The sequence below is a fragment of the Camellia sinensis genome, chromosome 4 (genome assembly GCF_055761805.1).
Source record: "Camellia sinensis isolate YWXY chromosome 4, ASM5576180v1, whole genome shotgun sequence".
Taxonomy (NCBI): Eukaryota; Viridiplantae; Streptophyta; class Magnoliopsida; order Ericales; family Theaceae; genus Camellia; species Camellia sinensis.
The window spans coordinates 180,954,295-180,975,255 of record NC_138964.1 but is presented as its reverse complement, the minus strand read 5'-3'; the positions used below and the strand labels follow the sequence as shown (position 1 = coordinate 180,975,255).

Sequence of the window (20,961 nt, the reverse complement as noted above, 5' to 3'; positions counted from 1 at the left end):
GTAAGTTCTTGGTCATATTGAGCCGGCATATTATGACCTCGGTAAATGGATAATATCGCGAGATAGCCGACATGCTATACGATATAACGATATAGGTTCCATCACTTCAAGATGCCGAGGTAATAGAACCTAGGGGGCAGTTGTGGAGATATGTTTTCTAAGCACCAACACGTGGTCAAGGTGACGCCGACATGTCAGTCGAGGTGCCACGTGTCCTGGTCATGACGCCGAGGTGATCTCGGCTAGGCCGAGGTTACTTCCGAAGATATCGGAGTTCGGGATAAACGGATAAGGGACAAGAGCCCTAGAATGAGAAAGGAGCTCAACCTGGATAAGGATAAACTCTTAGAAAGTTTATCTTTATCTATTGAAGAGTCCAAGATAAGTACTGAGCTGAAGTCTATTAAAGCTAGGCTTCTATTGGAACTAGGAGTGTGTTGACTATAAAAAGAAAGGCACCCACATGGGTCTAAGGGAAGCAATTTATATTCAGAATAGTGAGTTTAGCACTTTATCTATCTTTGAGAGATAACTAACTTGATCATCGGAGTGCCCCGGGTGGACGAACTACCGTCGGAAATTTCTCATTTCTATTGCAGGTCAATCAGGCGCCATCTATTCTGCCAGTGCTCTCTAGCTGAAAACTAAGTTGGCAGTGTGGTCGGAAATTTACTCATACAAAAATTAAATGACTCAGTTTGATATATCTAAATATTAATTGAACCGAATCATTTATATTCAAGAATTTTACTTTTTAATTGTGTAATCTCATTTTGTAATGTAAGATTGTGGGTTCAAATTTTAAGAAAAAAAAAGTTTAATACTTTTTGTGTTGTCCTTATCCTATAGCAACTAACAAGCTAACCACTATTAATATATAGTGAAGAAGAAGAAGAAGAAGAAAAATAAGAATGGTTCAATCTAATGTTAGACAGCGGTAAGTTTGACAATTTTTTTTTTAATTTTTTAATTTTATAAATCAACATCTAGATTTGACAATCACATACAAATTAAAATTTGAAACCACTAAAATGAACTGTGATGGATTTTTAATTTGCATAAATAACTAGTCGCACCCGATATCGACAATACTAACACGACATTATCTAATATGAGATAGGCGTGCCTCCAGTCTATTTCTAATATGAGATAGGCGTGCCTCCAGTCTATTTTTAGATTGAAGGGTGCAATTTATTAATAAAATGAAATATTTATTATAAAATTAAGTGATTGTTTGGGGTGTCTTAAATAAATGTATTTTTTATCTTTTTAGACTAAAAAGTTAAGGAAAAAAATATGGATGTTTGTGTTAACTTTTTGACTTTTTATGAAAAAAATATGTATTAAAAAATTATATAAATAAGTGTGTAGGAGAAGATAGTCTAATACACCGTATGGATTGACAGTCAGTTGGCTCGGTGAATACATGGGAAAAAATTGTCTCATTTTTGGGTTTTGATCAGACGGTGTTGTTCACCACGGGTTCCATTTTTCCAATCAGAACCGTTCAATGTGTAGAACTCGTCGAGTACTATATGCTTATAAAAAATCATGTTGATTGGATATCGATAACTATCTGATCGTGTTAGTTTTTTTTGTCAACTGTTAACTATAACACTATCCAATTGTTATATAAAACGAATTTGATCATATAGTTAGCGATGTCTGATAGACATGAGTTTTATAAACATATACTATTAGACGAGTTCTACATATTGCACGGTTCGAATTATCAAAACGGGACCTATGATGGCCCCCACGAGTCCAACTTTACCATCTAACTTAGTGAATGTACACGTGTAATTTTTTTTTTGCCCTTCCCTGCGCCTGGCTTGACGTCGGACATTGATGGGCCAAACTTTTTGATTTATATTTTAATATTTATTTATTAGTTTTTTTTATATTTTTTTTAATAAATAGTGATAACTTTTTAATTTTTTTTGATAACTTTTTAATTTTTTGACTTCTTTTACACTTGTCAAACCAACCCTAAATATTTCAAAAAGTAAAATTACATGTAACAATTTGTATTTAAAATACTACATAAATACTATAAATACTATATAAATAGGAGTAGTTAAGGGTGGTGAAGAGTTTCATAACCATCCTTGTTCCACAACCTACCTCCGTCATTTTGGCACAGCAGCAATGTCCGAATCAAGGCCTCATGTCCTTCTACTATCGGCCATTGTTCTGATACCTGTAATAGCTGTAGTGCTTTTCTACCAACTCGACTCGTTCGACCCAGCTCCTATGCACAACTCGCATGTGCTTCAGGGTGCAGAGATGGTCGAAGTCGGGCAGTTGTTTGGACCCGAAGACCTTGCTTACGATCCAAACTCAGGACTTATTTACACTGGTTGTTCGGATGGGTGGATCAAGCGAGTCACGGTGAATGAATCTGTGGCTGACTCGGTGGTCGAAAACTGGGTGAAGACAAGTGGTCGACCTCTGGGGCTCGTTCTTGGACACCACAATGATGTTATCATTGCTGACGCAAATAAGGTTGGCATAGATCATTGGAATCAATATCTAAATTATGAGTTTTTTAGTTGTTGTTCTTCATAATCGTTTTGGCAATTTCATGCCATTTGAATCATAAAAATTGTGACCTTCGGATTGTGTGTCAAAAAAGAGTATGGAGGATGGAGGATGGAATCCGGTGATAAGAAGAAGACGAGTTGCAAACCAATACAGTAGATCGGTGGATTATGGAGTGTATACTCTCTTTGTGGATGACATCCCAAGCTCAATGACTCCGAAGGGTTTGTACACGTTGTTTAATAACTTTGGTGTTGTAAAGGACGCTTTTATCCCGTCCAAAAGACGGAAATCGACGGGGTCGAGGTTTGGTTTTGTGAGGTATGATTGTAAGGTGGCTGCTGAAATGGCGGTGATGAAGGTTGATGGCCTATGGTGCGACAACAAGGCCCTGAAAGTAAAGAAAGCAGAGTTCAAAAAAGGGGAGTTCAAGCAGCATACAATGACCAACAGAGGAGATGGTCCGATGACGCAGCGTCCACAGAGGAGTTTTGGGCATAGAAGGATGGATGTTTCAGGTCGAAGATCATTTGCAGAAGTCGTTCAGAGTGGTGGCAGAAATGAGAAGATGAAGGTGGTTGTACAGGCATTCGAAGTCAGAAATGGATGGCTTTATGACAGTGTAATTGTAAAGTTGAAATCATTTTTTTCCTTCGATGAATTTAAAAAGGAGGTGGATAAAAGAGGTATGGAGGAAGTAAGAGTCAGAGAAGGAGGAGGAAGGATAGCACTGCTAACTTTTAAGTCCCAGCAACATAAAAAGGAGGCTACAACCAAGTTACAAGAGTGGATGCTAGAATGGTGTGATTCTACTACAGATTGGGACAAAGGCAAGTATATAGAATAGGATAGGTGTGTGTGGCTAACATGTACAGGTGTACCACCAAATTTGTGGAGTGTCAGTACATTTACAGACATTGGCAAGCTGTGGGGTGAAGTTGTTCAATTTGATGATGCCATTACTACGCAAAGTTCTTTTAAGTGGGGTAAGGTGCGTGTGATTACTTCCACAATGGAGTTCATCAATACGGTGATCCATGTTGAATGTAATGGAAACATATTCCCAGTTAGAGTGTGTGAGGAGATCCCAACAGCAGGTGAGCCGTGCCATTGCTGTAGTTCTTACTTGGAAAATGAGGTCACTGGTCCTATGGCTCAGGATGAAGTGGATCAATTGTCGAAAAATGGTGAGGCAGACAAGGAAGAACATGAAGATGAACACAGAAGGAAGGAGGAACAGGTTATGGTGGACTGCGATGCAGGGGAAAGAGTTGAAGGTAATGAGTGCCTATCTATCTCAGCCGTAAAGGAAACAGAGGACGGCATGGGAAATCAAAAAGTCAGAGGAGGTAGTCTGGAGGATAGGTCGGTGAGCACGGCAACTTCAAGAAATGAAATTCAAATTATGGAAGGCCATGTTTGTACCCCTGGGTTTATCAGAAGCCTCAGTGGGCCAGAGGGCTTAAGGCCTAAACTAAATATAGAGGTGGTGCTGGATGGGCTGCAGGATGGGGTCCAGAAGAATAGGCCCACCATGGATTATTCAAATCTCAGTGATTGTGTAGCCCAAACTCAGCTTAGATCCAGTGCTTAACAAGAAGATAAGCTAAGAGCATCAGTCAAAGCTAACCCACCAAGGAAAGGTAAGCCCACCCAAGCTATGGTAGATAGATGTAATCTGGATGGTGCTAATCTGCGTAATAGGTCAAAACCGAACAAAAAACAGATCAAGCACAAAGAGGCGATGCGCAGCAAATGTTTCAAGAAAGGAGCTATCTTCAGAGCAGCTGCAGCTGCTATATCAATGTCAGTAGAGCAAAGTCTCAACACCAGGAGGAGAAACAAATTATTAAGTGAAGCCCAAGCTACCATGGAAGTTGGGAAAATTCTGGGATTGGATTTTGAAGGTAAGGAGTCTGAGGTGATGGGCAAGTTGGCTGAACTCGAAGCGAAGGACAAGGAGAGAGTGAAAGGGAAAGCTGTAGTGCCGTAAGTCTGGAAGGACTAAAAGGTGGAGTTTTACAGGAGATGTGTAATTTCTATATGATTTTATTATCATGGAACATTAGGGGTTTGCGAAGACCCGAGAAGAGATCAAAAGTAAAGAGTCTAGTTCGGGTGAGGAAGGCAGACGTCCTTCTGATTCAGGAAACTAAGAGAAGCTCAGTAGATGATAATTTTGTGAAGTCCTTATGGCCGTGGGAGGAGCTGGAGTACATGGAGGTGGGTGCAGATGGAAGTGCAGGTGGGTTGCTATGCTTGTGGAATCCACAGATTTTTGAGCTCAAGGAGTGCTGTAGTGCTAGGAGCTTCGTGATTTTAGCAGGTATGGCCCATCATACTTTTAATTGTACTATTATTAATGTGTATGCACCTAATGATGTAATCAAAAGAAGGAAACTTTGGGAGGCCCTAGCAACACTGAATCAGTCCTACCTAAGCCCTTGGTGCATAGGAGGTGACTTCAATGAAATCAGATTTAGGAGTGAAAGGAAAGGGTGCTCTAGAAGGGAAAGAGGGATGAAGGATTTTAATGATTTTATTGATAAATTGGAGCTGGTAGATATGCAAATGCTAGGTAGGCAGTTTACTTGGTGTAATGCGATGGATGGGAATAGATGGAGTAGAATAGATAGATTCTTAATCGATCCCAGGTGGCTGGAAGAGTTCAAGTTTAAACAATGGGGACTGCCTAGGTGTATCTCTGATCACTGTCCCATACTTCTTATGGAGGATGAGAGGGATTGGGGCCCAAAACCGTTTCGATTTATAAATGCATGGTGTTTGCATCCCAAATTCAAAGTAGAAGTGAAGAACTGTTGGGAAGGATACTAGGTAAGTGGTTGGGCTAGTTTCAAATTTTTGAAAAAGCTGGGTCATCTGAAAGTCCATCTGAAGAGGTGGAATAGTGAAGTCTTTGGCAACATTGAGGAGAATCTGAAAAAAGCTGAGGAGGAACTGCACGAGTGGGATCTGATAGCTGAAGAAAGGAATTTACTGGATGCTGAGTTAAAAAGAAGGGTAGAAATTAGGAAATTAGTTTGGGATCTTAGTAAGAAGAAGGATTGGCTGTGGCTTCAAAAATCTAGAAGGGTATGGGCTGAAAACGGGGATAGAAATACCAGATTTTTCCATTTAATGGCAACCAAAAGGCAGAGGAAAAACTTGCTAGACTCAGTCAATGTGAATGGGGTGATTCAGGATGAGCCTGGGATGATTAAACGGGCAGTGGTAAGGCATTTCAAGCTCCTTTTCAATGAGGAATGGAAGAATAGACCAAAGCTGTCAGGTTTTTTTGTCTCAATCAATTCAACTGACTCAGCTGAGCTATTAGAGGCAGAATTTTTGGAAGATGAAATCTGGGAAGCAATAAAAGGTTGTGATGGGAATAAAGCGCCGGGGCCAGATGGCTTTAATCTACAATGTATTCAAAAGTGTTGGACCATCATGAAAGGTGAGTTTGTGCAATTGATGAAGGAGTTTCATGCTAACGGGAAGCTAGCTAAAGGAATAAATAGCTCATTCATTACTTTGATTCCTAAGAAGGAAAACCCTGTGGGGTTGGGAGATTATAGGCCCATAAGTTTGATTAGCTCCATATACAAAATTGTCGCTAAAATCTTGTCAAAAAGGCTTAGGAGAGTGATGCCCAAGATTATTAGTGAAGTGCAAACTGCTTTTTTGAGAGGTAGACATATTATAGATGGGGTTCTGATTGCCAATGAAGTGGTGGATTGGTGGAAAAGGTCGAAGAAGAAAGGGCTCATCTTAAAGTTGGATTTTGAAAAAGCATATGACTCCGTAAATTGGGAGTTCTTGTACTCGATGATGAAAAATTTCGGGTTTGGAGAGAAATGGGTGGGGTGGATGAAGACCTGCATATCCACAACTCGAATTTCAGTGCTAGTTAATGGGTCACCTACTTCTGAGTTTTCCCCCATGAAAGGCCTTAGGCAAGGAGATCCGCTTTCTCCGTTCCTTTTTAATATTGTAGCGGAGGGTTTGAACATTCTCTTGGAAAGAGCTAAGGAAGTGGGATTGATAAGAGGAGTATCTGCAGGTCCAACTGAGTTGAAAATTATGCATTTGCAGTTTGCCGATGACACCATCATTTTTTGTGAAGCTGAGTGGGAGGAAGTTATAGCCGTGAAAAGAATTCTAAGGTGCTTTGAGGTGATGTCTGGGCTCAAAATAAATTTCCACAAAAGCAAGGTGTGTGGGGTAGGCGTTCAGGATGATATTGTTCAGGTCTTCGCAAAGAAACTAAATTGCCTAAGTCAAAAGTTGCCAATGAGTTATCTGGGGTTGCCATTAGGAACAAATCCAAGGAGAAAGGCTGCTTGGAAACCTGTAATAGACAAGTTTAAGAGCAAGTTAGCTTTTTGGAAGAGGAGGTATCTATCGTTCGCTGGGAGATTAACGTTGATCAAGTCCGTTTTGACAAGCTTGCCAGTTTATTTCTTATCCATCTTCAAGTTGCCGGTGGGCATTGCAAAAGTACTCCACAAAATTCAAGCTAACTTTCTTTGGGGAGGGTCGAAAACTAGGAGGAAACTGCACCTAATTAGCTGGAAAGAGATATGCGTAAGTAAAAACAAGGGTGGGCTAGGGGTAACAAACCTAAGCCAGGTTAATGAGTGTTTGCTAGTTAAATGGTGGTGGAGGTATGGAAATGAGGAGGCAGCCTTGTGGAAAAAAGTGATTTGTAGTAAGTATGGCGGTGTAGGTGGCAGGTGGTGCCCCTTATTCATTAGTTCAGTGGGACTGTCGTATACGTGGAGAGGCATAACATCAGTGGCTGAAGTTAACACAGCTCTGCGAGAATTTTTTTGGCAAGATTTCAGGCTAGTTGTTGGAAACGGCAGAAGGTTACATTTTTGGTCTGATAAGTGGTGCCACAATCAAAATCTGAGTGTGTCTTTTCCCAGATTATTCTCATTATCAGTTGAAAAAGATGGAAAGCTGGTCGATTTTGTACATAGAAGAGTGTCAGATTCAGATTGGAATCTGGTCTTCAGACGTCCCCTCCTAGCATGGGAAGAGGAGGAAGTGCAGAAACTAAATGATTTCCTGCAAAATGCGCCTAAGATCAATGAAGAGATGGTAGATTCTTGTTCTTGGGTAGCTCACCCGTCTGAAGAGTTCACTGTGGCATCAGTGTGGAAGTGGATGGAAGCAAGTCAAGGGGTAGATATTACAGTAACTAGGTGTATTTGGATCAATTTAGCCCCTCCCAAAGCTCAATTCTTGAGTTGGTTAGCGTGGAGAGGAAGGGTAAAGTGTTATGAATTTTTGCAAAAAGTTGGAGTGTTGAGCCCAAATGTTTCTTCTCTCTGTGTGTTTTGTAAATCTGAGGTGGAGACTGTTAATCATGTGTTTATTCACTGCCATTTCACTTGGAAATTGTGGGCCAACTTGGTGAACTGGTGTAATTACAAATGGGTTAGCCCTGGATCAGTGGAGGGTTTATTGCTGTCATGGCCAGATATAAAAATGAAGAAGAAGATGCTAACAGTCTGGAAAACACTGCCGGTAGCAGTAATGTGGTCAGTGTGGAGAAGCAGAAACGACTGTGTATTTAACAAGGTGCAACCGGATTGGACTGCTTTGGCAGAGCTAATAAAGGTGAGAGTAGCGTTGTGGGCTTCCTCATCTTTAAAGGGGATTAATTATTCGGTGCATGACATTATATACAATCTGAGTCAAGTCTGTTATTGTGTGTAGTTAAGTGATGGCATAGTAAAGCTCTGTGGGTTGTTTTGTTTGCTCTACTGAAAAAAGGTTTTGCATAAGTGCTGGTTTAAACTGCATTCTGTTGTTCTGTGAATGAGTCCTGGTATGCTATGTGCTTATTCTGATCTGCTGGGAGATGGCTATGTGTTCAGTAGGTTTCTGATCTGTTTGATTTAAGTTGGTGTATTATGAGTTAAATTGGGCTGCTGTAAGTTGTTTGTTCCTGAAGCAGTGTTGTGATGAATTTGATGTGCTGGGATGCATCTGTCTTGGGATGGCCTTGGTTCTGCTCAGTTTAGCATAGTCTGCTGGTGGCAAGAGGTGTAGTCTGAATTTATCTGCTGGGCCTTGGTCTGAACTCTGTCTTCATTCAGTGAGGTATTCAGCTTGTTGCAGGCCATGGTATGCTCTCAGAATTAGCAGGGGTGGATGATTCAGAGGAGATTCATTCAATATGTACAGAGGACTGCTTTCTTGGTCTGTACAGAGGAGGGTGGTTCAGAATTGCAGTGTGCTCTAGGTCTGTGCAGAGGAGTGTGTTCTTGGTCTGTGCAGTGGAGTGTGTTCCTGGGGGCTAATTCACCTTGAATCTGGTTTGGGTTGGACTGAGAAGGATGCAGATGGAAAGGCTGAAGCTCTGTGTTGTTTGTATTTTGGTATTCTGCTTTGGTGCATAGGTAGTGGGTTTATGCTGCTTGGCTATGGGGTATGCTGATCTGGGTGGACACTATTTTGCTATGGGGTACTCTGCTATTGTTGTTTGGTCACTGGTTTGGCTCATACCAGCTGTGTATATCAGTTGGGTCTTAGTTCCTTTTTAGTTTAGTCTATCTTCTAGCTTGCTTCTTTTTCTTGCTCTCTCTTGTTGGTTCCTCACCAGCTGGCGCTTGGTGCTTTTTTAGCACCAAGCTCCTCTTTATTGATGTAATACTGCACTATGTATGTTTCATCAATAAAGATTTTATTTTTGCCGATCAAAAAAAAAAAAAAAAATTGTGACCTTCGACCATTATTGTTTTCATAACGAGTAACTAAACAAATAATAAAGAAATTAGTATTATTATAATATATATTTTTTAAAAAAAATAGGTTAAAAGTTAATTTTTTAATTTTTTTTGATAAATGGTATAAAAAAAAGTAAAGAAATAATGTGATCTAAAAAAATTAAAAAATTAAAAAGTCAAAAGTTGATTTTTAATCGGCTTACCAAAATAGTGATAATAGTATTTTTAATGGAACAGAAAGTCTTGGATTTAAATTTTGTGTGTCACCTCTTTCTATAGCGTTTAAAATGCAACTACTTAATAATTTAGGTTCTTTCATCTATACTGCATATTAAATAAAATGAAAATTTTAATTTCAAGCCTTGTGGGAGTTTTAATTTTTCAATTTAAATTTCTTGATCTAAAAAAAAAAAATCTTAGTATTTATTAACTTTTCTCAACTCCTAAGTCTTACCATCATAATAACACTTTAATCATTAAGAACAAATATAAAAAAAATTCTTTGAAATTCAACACATATGAATTTCTTGAAAAGTCCCAACACATATGATTATTATCCCTCATAATAACATTTTAATGCATTAAGAGCAAGCATAAATTTGTTTTTTTGAAAAGTTTAACACATATGATTATTATCAAAATATTAAACTTTAATATAATATAATAATAAAAAAAGACATTTAATTCTTTGAAAAGTCCAACACATATGATTATTGTCAAAATATTAAACTTTAATATAATATAAAAAATGAAAAAAAAAGACATTAAAAAAATATTTAAAAATCACAATTTACATATGTAGATAATTATAAATACAATCCATACGGGTGATAGACTAGTTAAAGTAAATCTCAAAATTGGGATTAAGAGATAATTACAAAAAATCAGAGTCTCTCTAGCTTATGTGTACATAATATTGAGATGATGCACACGATGATGTACAAATTGTTATCTGTTTCACATAGGACTCAAGTTGACTTTATAATATTCTGTTGCTTCTCATACACAATAGTGATGTTTGATTTGGTTTTAAGAATTTTTTTTTAACAAAATTAAAAATTAATTTAGTGAAAGAAATAAAAAATTAAAAAATACTTATTATTTTTATATAATTTTATCTTTTAAGAGGTCATAAATAATTTTTTAAAATTTAAAATTATATTTTTTATATTTATTTTTAGCAAACTAGTTTTCAGTTTTTTTTAAAAAAAATTAAATTTTTTTTCTCAAACACAAACCAAGCAAGACCAACGTAAGTACATATATCGTGTATTTTGTTTAACAGAGAATTTTATGGGTGTAGGGCTTGTTAAAAGTAACTTCAGATGGTGCGATTGACCTGCTAACAGATGAGGCTGAGGGTGTGAAATTCAAGCTAACAGATGGTGTTGATATCACAGATGCCGGTATGCTCTATTTCACAGATGCATCAGAAAAATACAGTTTAAATGAAATGACACAGGAAATTTCGCAAGGTCAACCTTATGGTAGACTTATGAGCTATGATCCATCAACAAAACAAACCAAAGTGTTGGTTCGTGACATCTACTTTGCTAATGGAGTAGCAGTCTCGCCCGATCAAAGTTTTGTGATTTTCTGTGAAACCCGAATGTATGCTCTTGCTTTTCCCCTCACAAATTGTTTTTTTTTTTGATCAGCAAAAAAAGAATATTATTGATAAATAGATAGAAAAGAAGGACTTGACTGAATTGCATCATAGCTCAAAAATACATCCCAACTAGGTTGGCACCTATAATTGAGCCCAATCATATGCAAGCCAAGACCGATACAAAGGTTGATGAGACCTCAACCAAAACTGGAAATGAAAGAATAAAACAACAAAGGACTACATCCTGCTGGAAACTACAATTTATGGCCCTTCAATCCATCCAAACAGTGCATGAAATCATGGATTGTGTGATTAGGCAAATGACTAGAAAACTTCACCCATGTGGCCACTTTGATCTTAATACTATCCGCAATATTTCCCCAAGCAGGAACTTTAGAGTTGAAAACCATGTTGTTTCTTGCAATCCATAAACTCCAAACCACAGCCAATGGAATTACTTCCCAGATGAGTTTACCCAGGTTTTCGTACTTTTGACCATACCACCATAAAAGCAAGTCTTGTAAGGAACTAGGGAGACCCATTGGGAGCCCCACCAACAAATAATTTCAGCCCAAACCTTCCAAGCGAAATTACCATGCAAGAGCAAATGCAAAGCAGATTCGTTATCAATACCGCAGAATGCACAGTGATTGATTGCGGGGATAATGAGCCTGCGAGCAAGGAGATCCGAAGATGCGATTCGATTCCACCAAACAAGCCAACCAAAAGCTTTAATTTTGGGAGGGGCTGCTGATTTCCACATCTTCATAATCGAAAAAGGGATTAAACGAAGAGAATTTTTAAAAATTTCATAAAGAGATTTAACTGTAAAGGAGCCTAATGGGAAAGGAGTCCATAACAGATGATCCACACAATTGTTATTAATGCTGAGAGGTTGTGGCAATCTACTGATCAGCTCAAGATGCAACTCATCTTCCCAAGCTCTCAAGGTTCTCCTGTATGAGATATTCCAATGAGTTTGATTATCCGCAGCCTGATACAAATACTGGTGGACGAATGAATCTTTGCTTGTAGCTAGAGAGAAAAGTCTAGGATAAAGGTTGGACAAAGAAGTACATGAGACCCATGCATCAAACCAAAATTTAATTCTTTTACCATCCCCTAGCTTGAACTGAATATTTTCCAAAAATAATGCAATTGCTTTAGATCCATACCTTTCCATAGATGAGATACTTTTCCACACTGCAGATGAAAATCTAAAGCTTGAGCCATTTGGTAACCAACAATCTTCATTCACATTGTTTTTGGCACAAAGAACTTTCCTCCACAAGGAACTTTTTTCGGTGGCGAATCTCCACCACCATTTGCATAGGAGAGTATCATTGCCTTCCTTAGTCTTTCTGAAGCCCAAACCTCCAAAGTGTTTGCTAACAGAGCATGCCTCCCAGTTGAGTAGATGCAATTTCCTTTTGACATCACTATCCCCCCATAAAAAGGATCTCTGATATTTATCAATTAAGTTTGCCACTTGGGTAGGAATTTTGAAAAGGGACATATAATAGATTGGAAGTGAAGAAAGTACAGATTTAATCAAAGTGATTCGCCCTCCAAGAGAAAGATACCTCCTCTTCCATGAGGCTAGTCTTTTCTTCACTTTGTTTATGATAGGCTCCCAAGTAGACACTCTTTTTGGGTTGGCCCCTAGAGACATTCCAAGATAATTGATTGGTAGCGAACTCACCCTGCAGTTGAAGAATTCAGCTACTTGAGAGGTGAAGTCCCTGTTAACCCCAACTCCACAAATTACAGACTTTTGGTAATTAATTTTCAGTCCGGAAATTAACTTGAAGCAACTGAGAATTCTTTTCAGATTATTATCTCATCCCAATCTGGATTGCAGAACAAAAGAGTATCATCTGCGAATTGCAGATGTGAAAGGTTCAACCCCGAGCCACTGATATCCACTCCCTTGATAAGATTGAGATTTTTGGCTCTTTGGATGAGAATATTTAGCCCTTCAACCACAAGATTAAAGAGAAAGGGGGAGAGAGGGTCACCTTGCCTTAAGCCTCTCTGAGGAGGAAATTCTTAAGAAGGGGATCCATTCACCAATACAGAAATATGAGGGGAAGAAACACATTCCTTAATCCATGAGATCCACTTTTCACCAAAATCGAAATTTTGAAGAATATGAAAAAGAACGTTCCAATTGACACTATCAAAAGCCTTCTGAAAATCCAATTTGAGAAGAAGCCCTCCTGAAGAATTGCGCTTCCACAAATCAACAACTTCATTGGCAATGAGAATACCATCCAATATTTGCCTCCTTTTTACAAAAGCTGATTGAGTTTCATCTATCAATTTTGGCAAAACAGATTTCAATCTACTTGATAAGACCTTGGCTAGAACCTTATAAATACAGCCTAACAAACTGATGGGTCTGTAATCAGATAAAGAAGATGGGTTTGGAATTTTTGGAATCAGTGTTAAGAAGGTAGAATTCAGGCCTTTCTTAATCCTGCTGTTAAGATGGAATTCATTGAAAAAGAGACAAAGATCTGCTTTTATGAAGGCCCAGCATTTTTTGATGAATTTCATATTGAAGCCATCAGGACCAGGAGCCTTATTTCCTTCACATTGATTTATTGCATCCAGAATCTCAATTTCAGAAAAAGGTTGTTCCAACAGAGATGCATCAAATCAGAAAGTGAGCGCTGAAAAGGTTCTGAAAATGTGGGTCTTGAAGGCCATTTTTCGGAGAAAATTTTTTGAAAATGAGACCTAACTGCTCTTTTTATCTGCTCCGGATCTTCTAAATATGTTCCATTGATGAATAGATTGCCAATTGAATTTTTTCTCTGCCTTGTGCTTGCAATCATATGGAAATATTTGGTGTTTTTATCTCCATTCTTGAACCACACTTGCCTTGATTTTTGCAACCAAATGCTCTCAATCAGCCTTGAAGTTTTCTAGAATTCAAATTTCAGCTTCCTCTTGTTGGTTGACTCCTCCTCAGATAAAGAACGGGTCTCTTGAAGGAGATCCAGCGTGTGTAATTGATTACCAATGGAAATTAATTTTTCATTCTGATCACCAAACTCCTCTATATTCCATTGTTTGAGAGCTGATTTCACTTCCTTGAACTTCATGAAAATTCTGTGCCCAACCCAGCCAGCACACTCTGATTCTATGCACATTTGACAACATTTAGGAATTTTGGATGGGAGGTCCAGGCATTGAGGAACCTGAACGGCTTTGGTCCCCAATCTCTATTATCCACCATGAGGAGAATTGGACAATGATCGGATAATAATCATTGAAGACCCCATTGTTTAAAATCGAGTCTGTCCAGCCATTGTGAGTGAAGGAGAAACCTATCTAATCTGCTCGATCTGTCAGCCTCTTGATTATTTGACCAAGTGAAAGATCTTCCTTGCAGGGGTAGGTCTCTAAGCTCCAGATTGGCCACCATGTCACTGAGTTGTTTCATACTAGCAAAGATTGTTAGACAGCCTTTTCTTTCCCTAATTCTAATAATTTCATTAAAGTCTCCCCCAATACACCATGGTAAATCATAACTAGCTCTAAGGCTTAATAATTCATCCCAGAGAATTTTCCTTGCACTGGCTTCATTAGGAGCATAAATATTAATCAAAATACAATCAAAGTTCGGAGAGATCGTACCTTTTAGAAGTATGAAGTTCGGTCTCTGAATGCATTCACAAACTGAGAATACTGATTTATCCCAGACGCTAATAATACTGCCCGAAGATCCCTCAGCCTTCACTGCTGAAAAACCCGGATCATTGTGGGGCCAAATAGAGTGGATGAGTTGATTGGTGATTATTGCTACCTTTGTTTCTTGAAGGAGCAGAATGTCGACTTTTTGCTGAGAGATAAGATTTCTAACTCCTCTTCTTTTCTCCCTTTTCCCTAAGCCCCTTATATTCCAAGAGATAATCTTCATGGGAAACAATATTAAAAATCCATGGATAGGCCGAATGAGTAAAGAGTTAAATCCTCTCACCTTCTGCTTCATTATTCTGAAGCTCATTCTGGTCATGGAGCTCTTTGAGCTAACTAACGACCTCATCATCTTCTTCATTACTTTTCAGTCCAAGGAGCTTCCCAATTCCCCACACTGCCTGGGCTTCGTTAAGGATAATGCGATTTCGATTAGCAATGGCCTCCGAAGAAATTGATAGCGAAATTGCTGCTGCAGCTGATCGGAATGATGCAGCTTTTCCGCCTTTTTTCCTGCCCCCTCTTCTGATGAACTTGTTAGCTGATACATTACCAAGCACATGCTGCAGAAATTTCCTTTTACTCTTTCTTTTGGATAGGCCCACTAGCGGTTTAGAGGTTCCAACGACTGAATCAATCCATTGGTTATCAGATGCTCTGGGTGCTGGTTCGAGAGAATCAGATTCGGAAAGAAATGAGTCTGGGACGATTGACAGAGAGGAATTCACAATAGGATCTGGATGAGATGGAATAGGATGAGGATGGGGGGATGGAGAATGATGGCTACGGAGGTGAGGACAGAGGAGGGGAGATTGGGAATTAAGGATGACTAGAGGAGCATGTATGTGGGTTTGGGAGATAGCAAGGGATTGAACATGGATAGGGTCCTCCTGATGGATCATTTTTGTATGTGATGGGCCGGCCTTATTTGAAGAGTTCAATTGGTTATAATGAGGCTGTGGGTTAGAAACAGATGGGGTTGATGAGATTGGAGAGGATGGGCTTAAAGGGAGCAAAGGGTTAATTGGGCTAGAAACTACCTGTTTATATTTGCAAATAGAGGTTTAGCCCAACTCCATAAAATTTGAACGAGAAGACTTATCAGCTTCCTTAACGGCATGGCTGCTAACAGTAGGCGTGCTCTGATATCCCCGTTCCCTATTCAATGAGGGTTGTCTCTCGCCTGTTAGAATTCTGGCTTGGGAGATCAATTCCTTTCCGTTTGAAAATTTGGTGCCATGCTGTTCGACGCGTATTGGGTGCACATTGTCCACATCCACTGGGATAAACACGTCATCATCTTCTTTACCAGAGAATTCTCCAGCAGCCTTTGACGTATGAATGCTCATAATCTGTTCCTCTGCAACACGGATAACATGTTCTTCATGCTTACAAACCAAGGTGATGGCGTGATTAATAACCTCGAACTGATTTGTTACTATCATAACTTTTCCACATTCAAAAGATAGATGCTTCAACGTTGAATCATCAACCATGATCACTTCACCCCAAACTCTTCCTATGTTCTTGAATGTGTTGAAATTCCAGAGATTCAGTGGAACTCCATAGCAGTTGATCCACACTGTTCTTGAGCTAAGATTGGATTGTTTCCAAAGAGACCATTCTTGTGCATCCTCAAATCTTGAATTAAACCAATCCTTGTTTTTATGGATTCTGTTTCTCATATCTTCTTGGGATTCAAAAATTAGAACATATGATTTACCCCCCATAGCATGCACCTGAATTTTCTTGGCATCCTCAGGAGAGAAGGCGCTCAATATGGACTGATCTGCATTTGGAAGGCTTGCTTTCACCACCACACTCCTATAGAGCCATTCATTTCCCGCTTTCGTCGTGTGTACTTTGATAGAAGGTTCAGAAACTTGTACCTTTTTAGCTTGGTCACAAGCTAGAACATTGCTTTTTACAATGTCTGCATAAGAGAGTTTGTTTTGATTTTGCACACTTGGCAGATTCAATGTGTTGGAATAACGAGCTTCATGAAAATTGGATCTTAGTTTTTGTTCTGCCTGAAAGTGCTTGGGATATGGTGGTCTATCAAATCTTGCAGGTTTGACAATAAGATGATAATCACTATACCATGCTCTTTTGAATTTTCGAACTGCCTCCTCTGCCGAAGCTGGTCTCTCGTAACGGATGAAGCCAAATCTTGAGTTGAAACGCTTGGTTCTTCTATTCGGAATTGAAGCGTGAACAACCCTTCCAAATCTTTGAAAAATGCCCTTCAGGGAATCCACCTGCAGCTGCTTTGGAATGTTGGCTATGAAGATGGTGGGGGATGTTCTAGGTTTTCTTTGCTTTCTAGAGACGATCGTCCATTCATGATCAGCATCTCCATTGTTGTGGCCAACATCCATCTCTACGTTCTCCGTTGCAAAGTCAAGTTCCTCGATCCTCCATCTCTACATGCTTATTTTGGGCTCAAGCTTGTTTCTATTATTTGTAGGCTATATTCAATATAAGAGTTTATTTGAATTGGCAATGCTCATTTACATTTTGTAAGTTAAAATTTACAGGAGGAGGTGTAAAAGGTACTACATACAAGGTGAAAGAAAGGGCTATGTTGATACATTTATTGATAATTTACCTGGCATACCTGACAACATACGATATGATGGAAAAGGCCAATATTGGATTGGATTAGGCAAGGTAATGAAAATTGTACATTTTATTTACAAAAATCATCCCCTTTTACACTAATATATGACAATATAACTTTTAAAACAAAACAAATAACATATGATCTACATATTTATTTTATACTTCTTGATTAAAGAGAAGTAATGGGTCATGTAATATATGTAATGACTAGTGTGTCATTTTTCTTGCTGATCCCCTAAAGTAATTTTTTTTTCATGTACAACTTGTATCATTTTGTAATGTTGTTAAATGTTGAATGAATTTGGTTAACATTATTACTAATGGCATCAACTTGTTCATGCAATTTTTGCAGGTAACTACATTTTCTTGGGATTTAACACAGAGATGTCCTCTTGTCAAAAAAGTTTTGACAATCATAGAGAGGTACATAGGACGACCGCATATGAAGAAAAATGGAGGGCTTTTGGCTGTTGATTTGGAAGGAAAACCAATTGCCCACTATTATGACTCTGGATTGTCACTTATTACTACTGGGGTAAAGATTGCAGACCATTTATATTGTGGTTCTATAGCATATCCGTACATGATTCGCCTCAATTTGACTCAATATCATGGTATATAGCTAGCTTGTTTTAAAAAAAGAAAGTCCGAAATAACATGAGAGCCAACTATTTTCTTTTGCTGAAATAAAATATAGATGGAACTATGGAAGCTTCAAAACAAATGCAATGGTTAGGTTTCAACTTACACAAGGTATCATGTGTACTTTGGAGTATGTTTTGTACTTTATAAGATTACTTCAAGCTTTACAAAATGTCTTGTACTTCGTGAAATTTATGATGTTGCAAATTAGGTGAATGCATACATGCTTGCTAATCAGATGGATTACATAATGAACATTCCATCAAGGCACACTAGGCAAGAATATCTCCTCCTTTACCTTATAACCTCAGTTTTGAATACAAAACATAACAAATTTATGTTCTTTTATTCCTGTGAAATGAAAGAAATTGTGCACATAGATAGTCAACTAGTACCTTCAGTTTTTTTGACAGTATTGCCTATAATGTTTAGTTTAATAACTAGAAAACAAAAACTAAAAGCACATTTCACATTGCTTCTTAATAATCATTTTCAATTTATTTAAACTATTTTTGCCTCATAAAAGAAAAATTACACTAAATATTCTGATATAGATTTTTTTAAAAAAAATTATAAACAACTCCATAAGTTGCACCAAATACCCCATTAATGTTCCACCTAATCAACAGGTCCTTGTTGAAATTCTCTTCAAAGGAACTTGCCGAAGATTGGAAGGTAAAATGCCTCCATTTCTTGATTCTTGATATATACCACATTTATACTAAATCCAAAGATCAACAAAATTGAACCGTAGCATGCAATTGATTTTTATTTCTCAATCAACAAAATTGAAGTGCTTGATTCGATACTTAATTTTGCCTCAACTCTGCCCAAACCAGAACCGCTTATCAAATTTGTTGTCTTGTGGATGATGATGTTTTCTTGTAGCCTCGTTGCCTTTTGTCCAATTTTATTTATTTTTATAAGTTTATTATCCATTAACTTGTCCAATATTATACAAATGTAAGGTTTTGACAAGTGTTGTTGTGAGAGCTCTAAAGACTCCAACTAAATTTGTTGATTTTTTTTTTTTAAAATTAAATTTAAAATGTGGCATTAAAGGATTGGCTGTTCAATTAATATGTCATTTCAAAATTCAAAAGGAATCCCACTAAATGTGAAAATTTGTTAATATAACACAATACAAAAATTTTGAATTCAACTATTAATCCCTTAAAATAATCCATTATCCATCTAAAACAATTAGCTCATAAAATCTTAAACCCCCATTTTTTTATTATTATTTATAAAAAAAATTTAAAAAAATGATAACACCATGTGGCATCTAACTATTGGATTACTAAACCCTTCTCAAATGAAAAATTAAAACCAATAATAAATTACTGATCTGATAATTACTACCATAAAATTATAGCATAACTCTTTTGGTAATTACATATCACAATACAAATCAGCTATGGAGCTTTTAGTCACATGACCTTAATTTTTTTTTTTTTTTTTGATCAACCAGCTAACAATAAATATTTTACAAGCTAATCTTATTTTATCTTATATACTATACAAATGTAATGGATACTCATCATAGACCTCTAAATTTATATTCTTAATTTCTGTAAAATTTAAAAACAAAAAAATCTTGTGACATTTCTGTTTAAGTCAAGCTCCCAACGACCCCCCTTTTCCATCACTTTATTTTAAAATTAAACTCACTTTTTCTTTTATTTGGTTTTTTCTTATTTTATCTTTATCTTTATCTTTAGTTGGTATATGAATTTTACCTTCCGTAGGTATCTTATGCTGGTATTTAAAATTCAACTGAGAGATAACTAAAAAAAATTAAGATAAAAAGATATAGGAATTCTCTACCACATTTCATGATAACCAAAGGTTTAAAAATAAATAAATAAATAAATAAAGGTATGAACACTATCCCAATCTCAAGATTACTATAAAAACATTAACTTCTGGTGATGATCACACAAGTTGACAAAAGGTAAGCCTCTTCTGTTAATTTTTTTTTTTTTTCATTTTTTAACAAAATTATAATAATTTCACTCACAAAGCAAGTTTCAATGACATGCCAAAAGGATTGTCAAAAGTTCTGTATCAGAAAAAAAAAAAAAAAAAAAAAAGGATTGTCAAAAGTAGACATTATCAAACTTTATGACAAATTTAACACCAGATTTAATAAAATGTTAAGCCATACATTCTGTCTGCTAGGTCATCCAGGTCTGCTACTGAGAGTTGGTCGTAAAAGTCATCCCCATCTCCCATGGGTGGTTCATCGTACCATTCTTGATCATTCTCTCCCATCACTGGTGATTCATGAGAGACGTCATGCTGATAGTTAGGGTACTGACTTTCATCGACAAATGTCTCTTTGCTGAATGGATATCCTGGGATGGCTAAATTACAATGTATCTGATGTCTATCTTCACAGACTAGATGTCCACAATTTCCATTATATGCTAATAATGAATTGCTGGCAAATTTTCTCCATTTATTGAGCTGGTCTTTGAGTGGAAATCTTTTGCATGGCCAGGGTCTCCTATTGAGAAGTCCTGGGTACCCTCGGAATGTAGAGGTTCCTCTGAGGTACATTTTGTGTTTAGCTAGATTGCACCATATTCCCTTCCATTCTGGCAGTTTGCTATCTATCAAAGCTTCCACATACGGATGATGTTCTTCCATTACGCACAGTACTGCATGAGCAAGCTTATGTCCAAAGCTATTTGTCTGATCTGGATCTGTGAAAATTAGTCTGGAGACAAAGCAGTAATCTAACAATTTTGGGGCTATTAGATAACGAGTTTCGCCCCTGATTTCTATCTCCAATGGTTCGAAAGTAGCTAGATTTATTTGGCAAAGGCAAATGTTGAAGTCTAGGTTACGCTGACATCTACCAAAATGTTCTGACCTCTTATTGCATTTTTCTTCGTCTAAACAGGGCTGCTCTTCATCTTCATAGGTATAGGTCCATTGATAAGTTAGACCAGGGCAGTCAACTCTTGCTATGGAGAGATCTTGAAGGAATTGCTGAATAATGACTAACTCGTTATTTCTGCTATCTTCGGCTAAGGTGTAAATATAGGGTTTTAGGTCTTCCATTACTTGGCTTTTCTCACAAAAGGATCGAATGATAGA

At 37.6% G+C, this 20,961-nt stretch overlaps 1 protein-coding gene across 1 annotated transcript; it reads left to right on the top strand.

Moving 5' to 3' along the window:
* Window positions 1-2,087: 2,087 nt before the first annotated feature.
* LOC114293261 (protein STRICTOSIDINE SYNTHASE-LIKE 5) lies at window positions 2,088-18,032 on the top strand. Its single transcript, XM_028237298.2, has 4 exons — window positions 2,088-2,505; window positions 10,582-10,889; window positions 17,130-17,262; window positions 17,567-18,032. The coding sequence occupies exons 1-4, from the start codon at window positions 2,149-2,151 to the stop codon at window positions 17,834-17,836; spliced, it is 1,068 nt and encodes a 355-aa protein (XP_028093099.2). The 5' UTR covers window positions 2,088-2,148; the 3' UTR covers window positions 17,837-18,032.
* Window positions 18,033-20,961: the final 2,929 nt, after the last annotated feature.

Coding starts and splice junctions, on each gene's coding strand:
- LOC114293261 (XM_028237298.2), top strand. CDS start 2,149: ATGTCCGAATCAAGGCCTCATGTCCTTCTACTATCGGCCATTGTTCTG. Junction 2,506..10,581: donor TCATTGCTGACGCAAATAAG/GTTGGCATAGAT, acceptor TTATGGGTGTAG/GGCTTGTTAAAAGTAACTTC. Junction 17,263..17,566: donor ATTGGATTGGATTAGGCAAG/GTAATGAAAATT, acceptor CAATTTTTGCAG/GTAACTACATTTTCTTGGGA.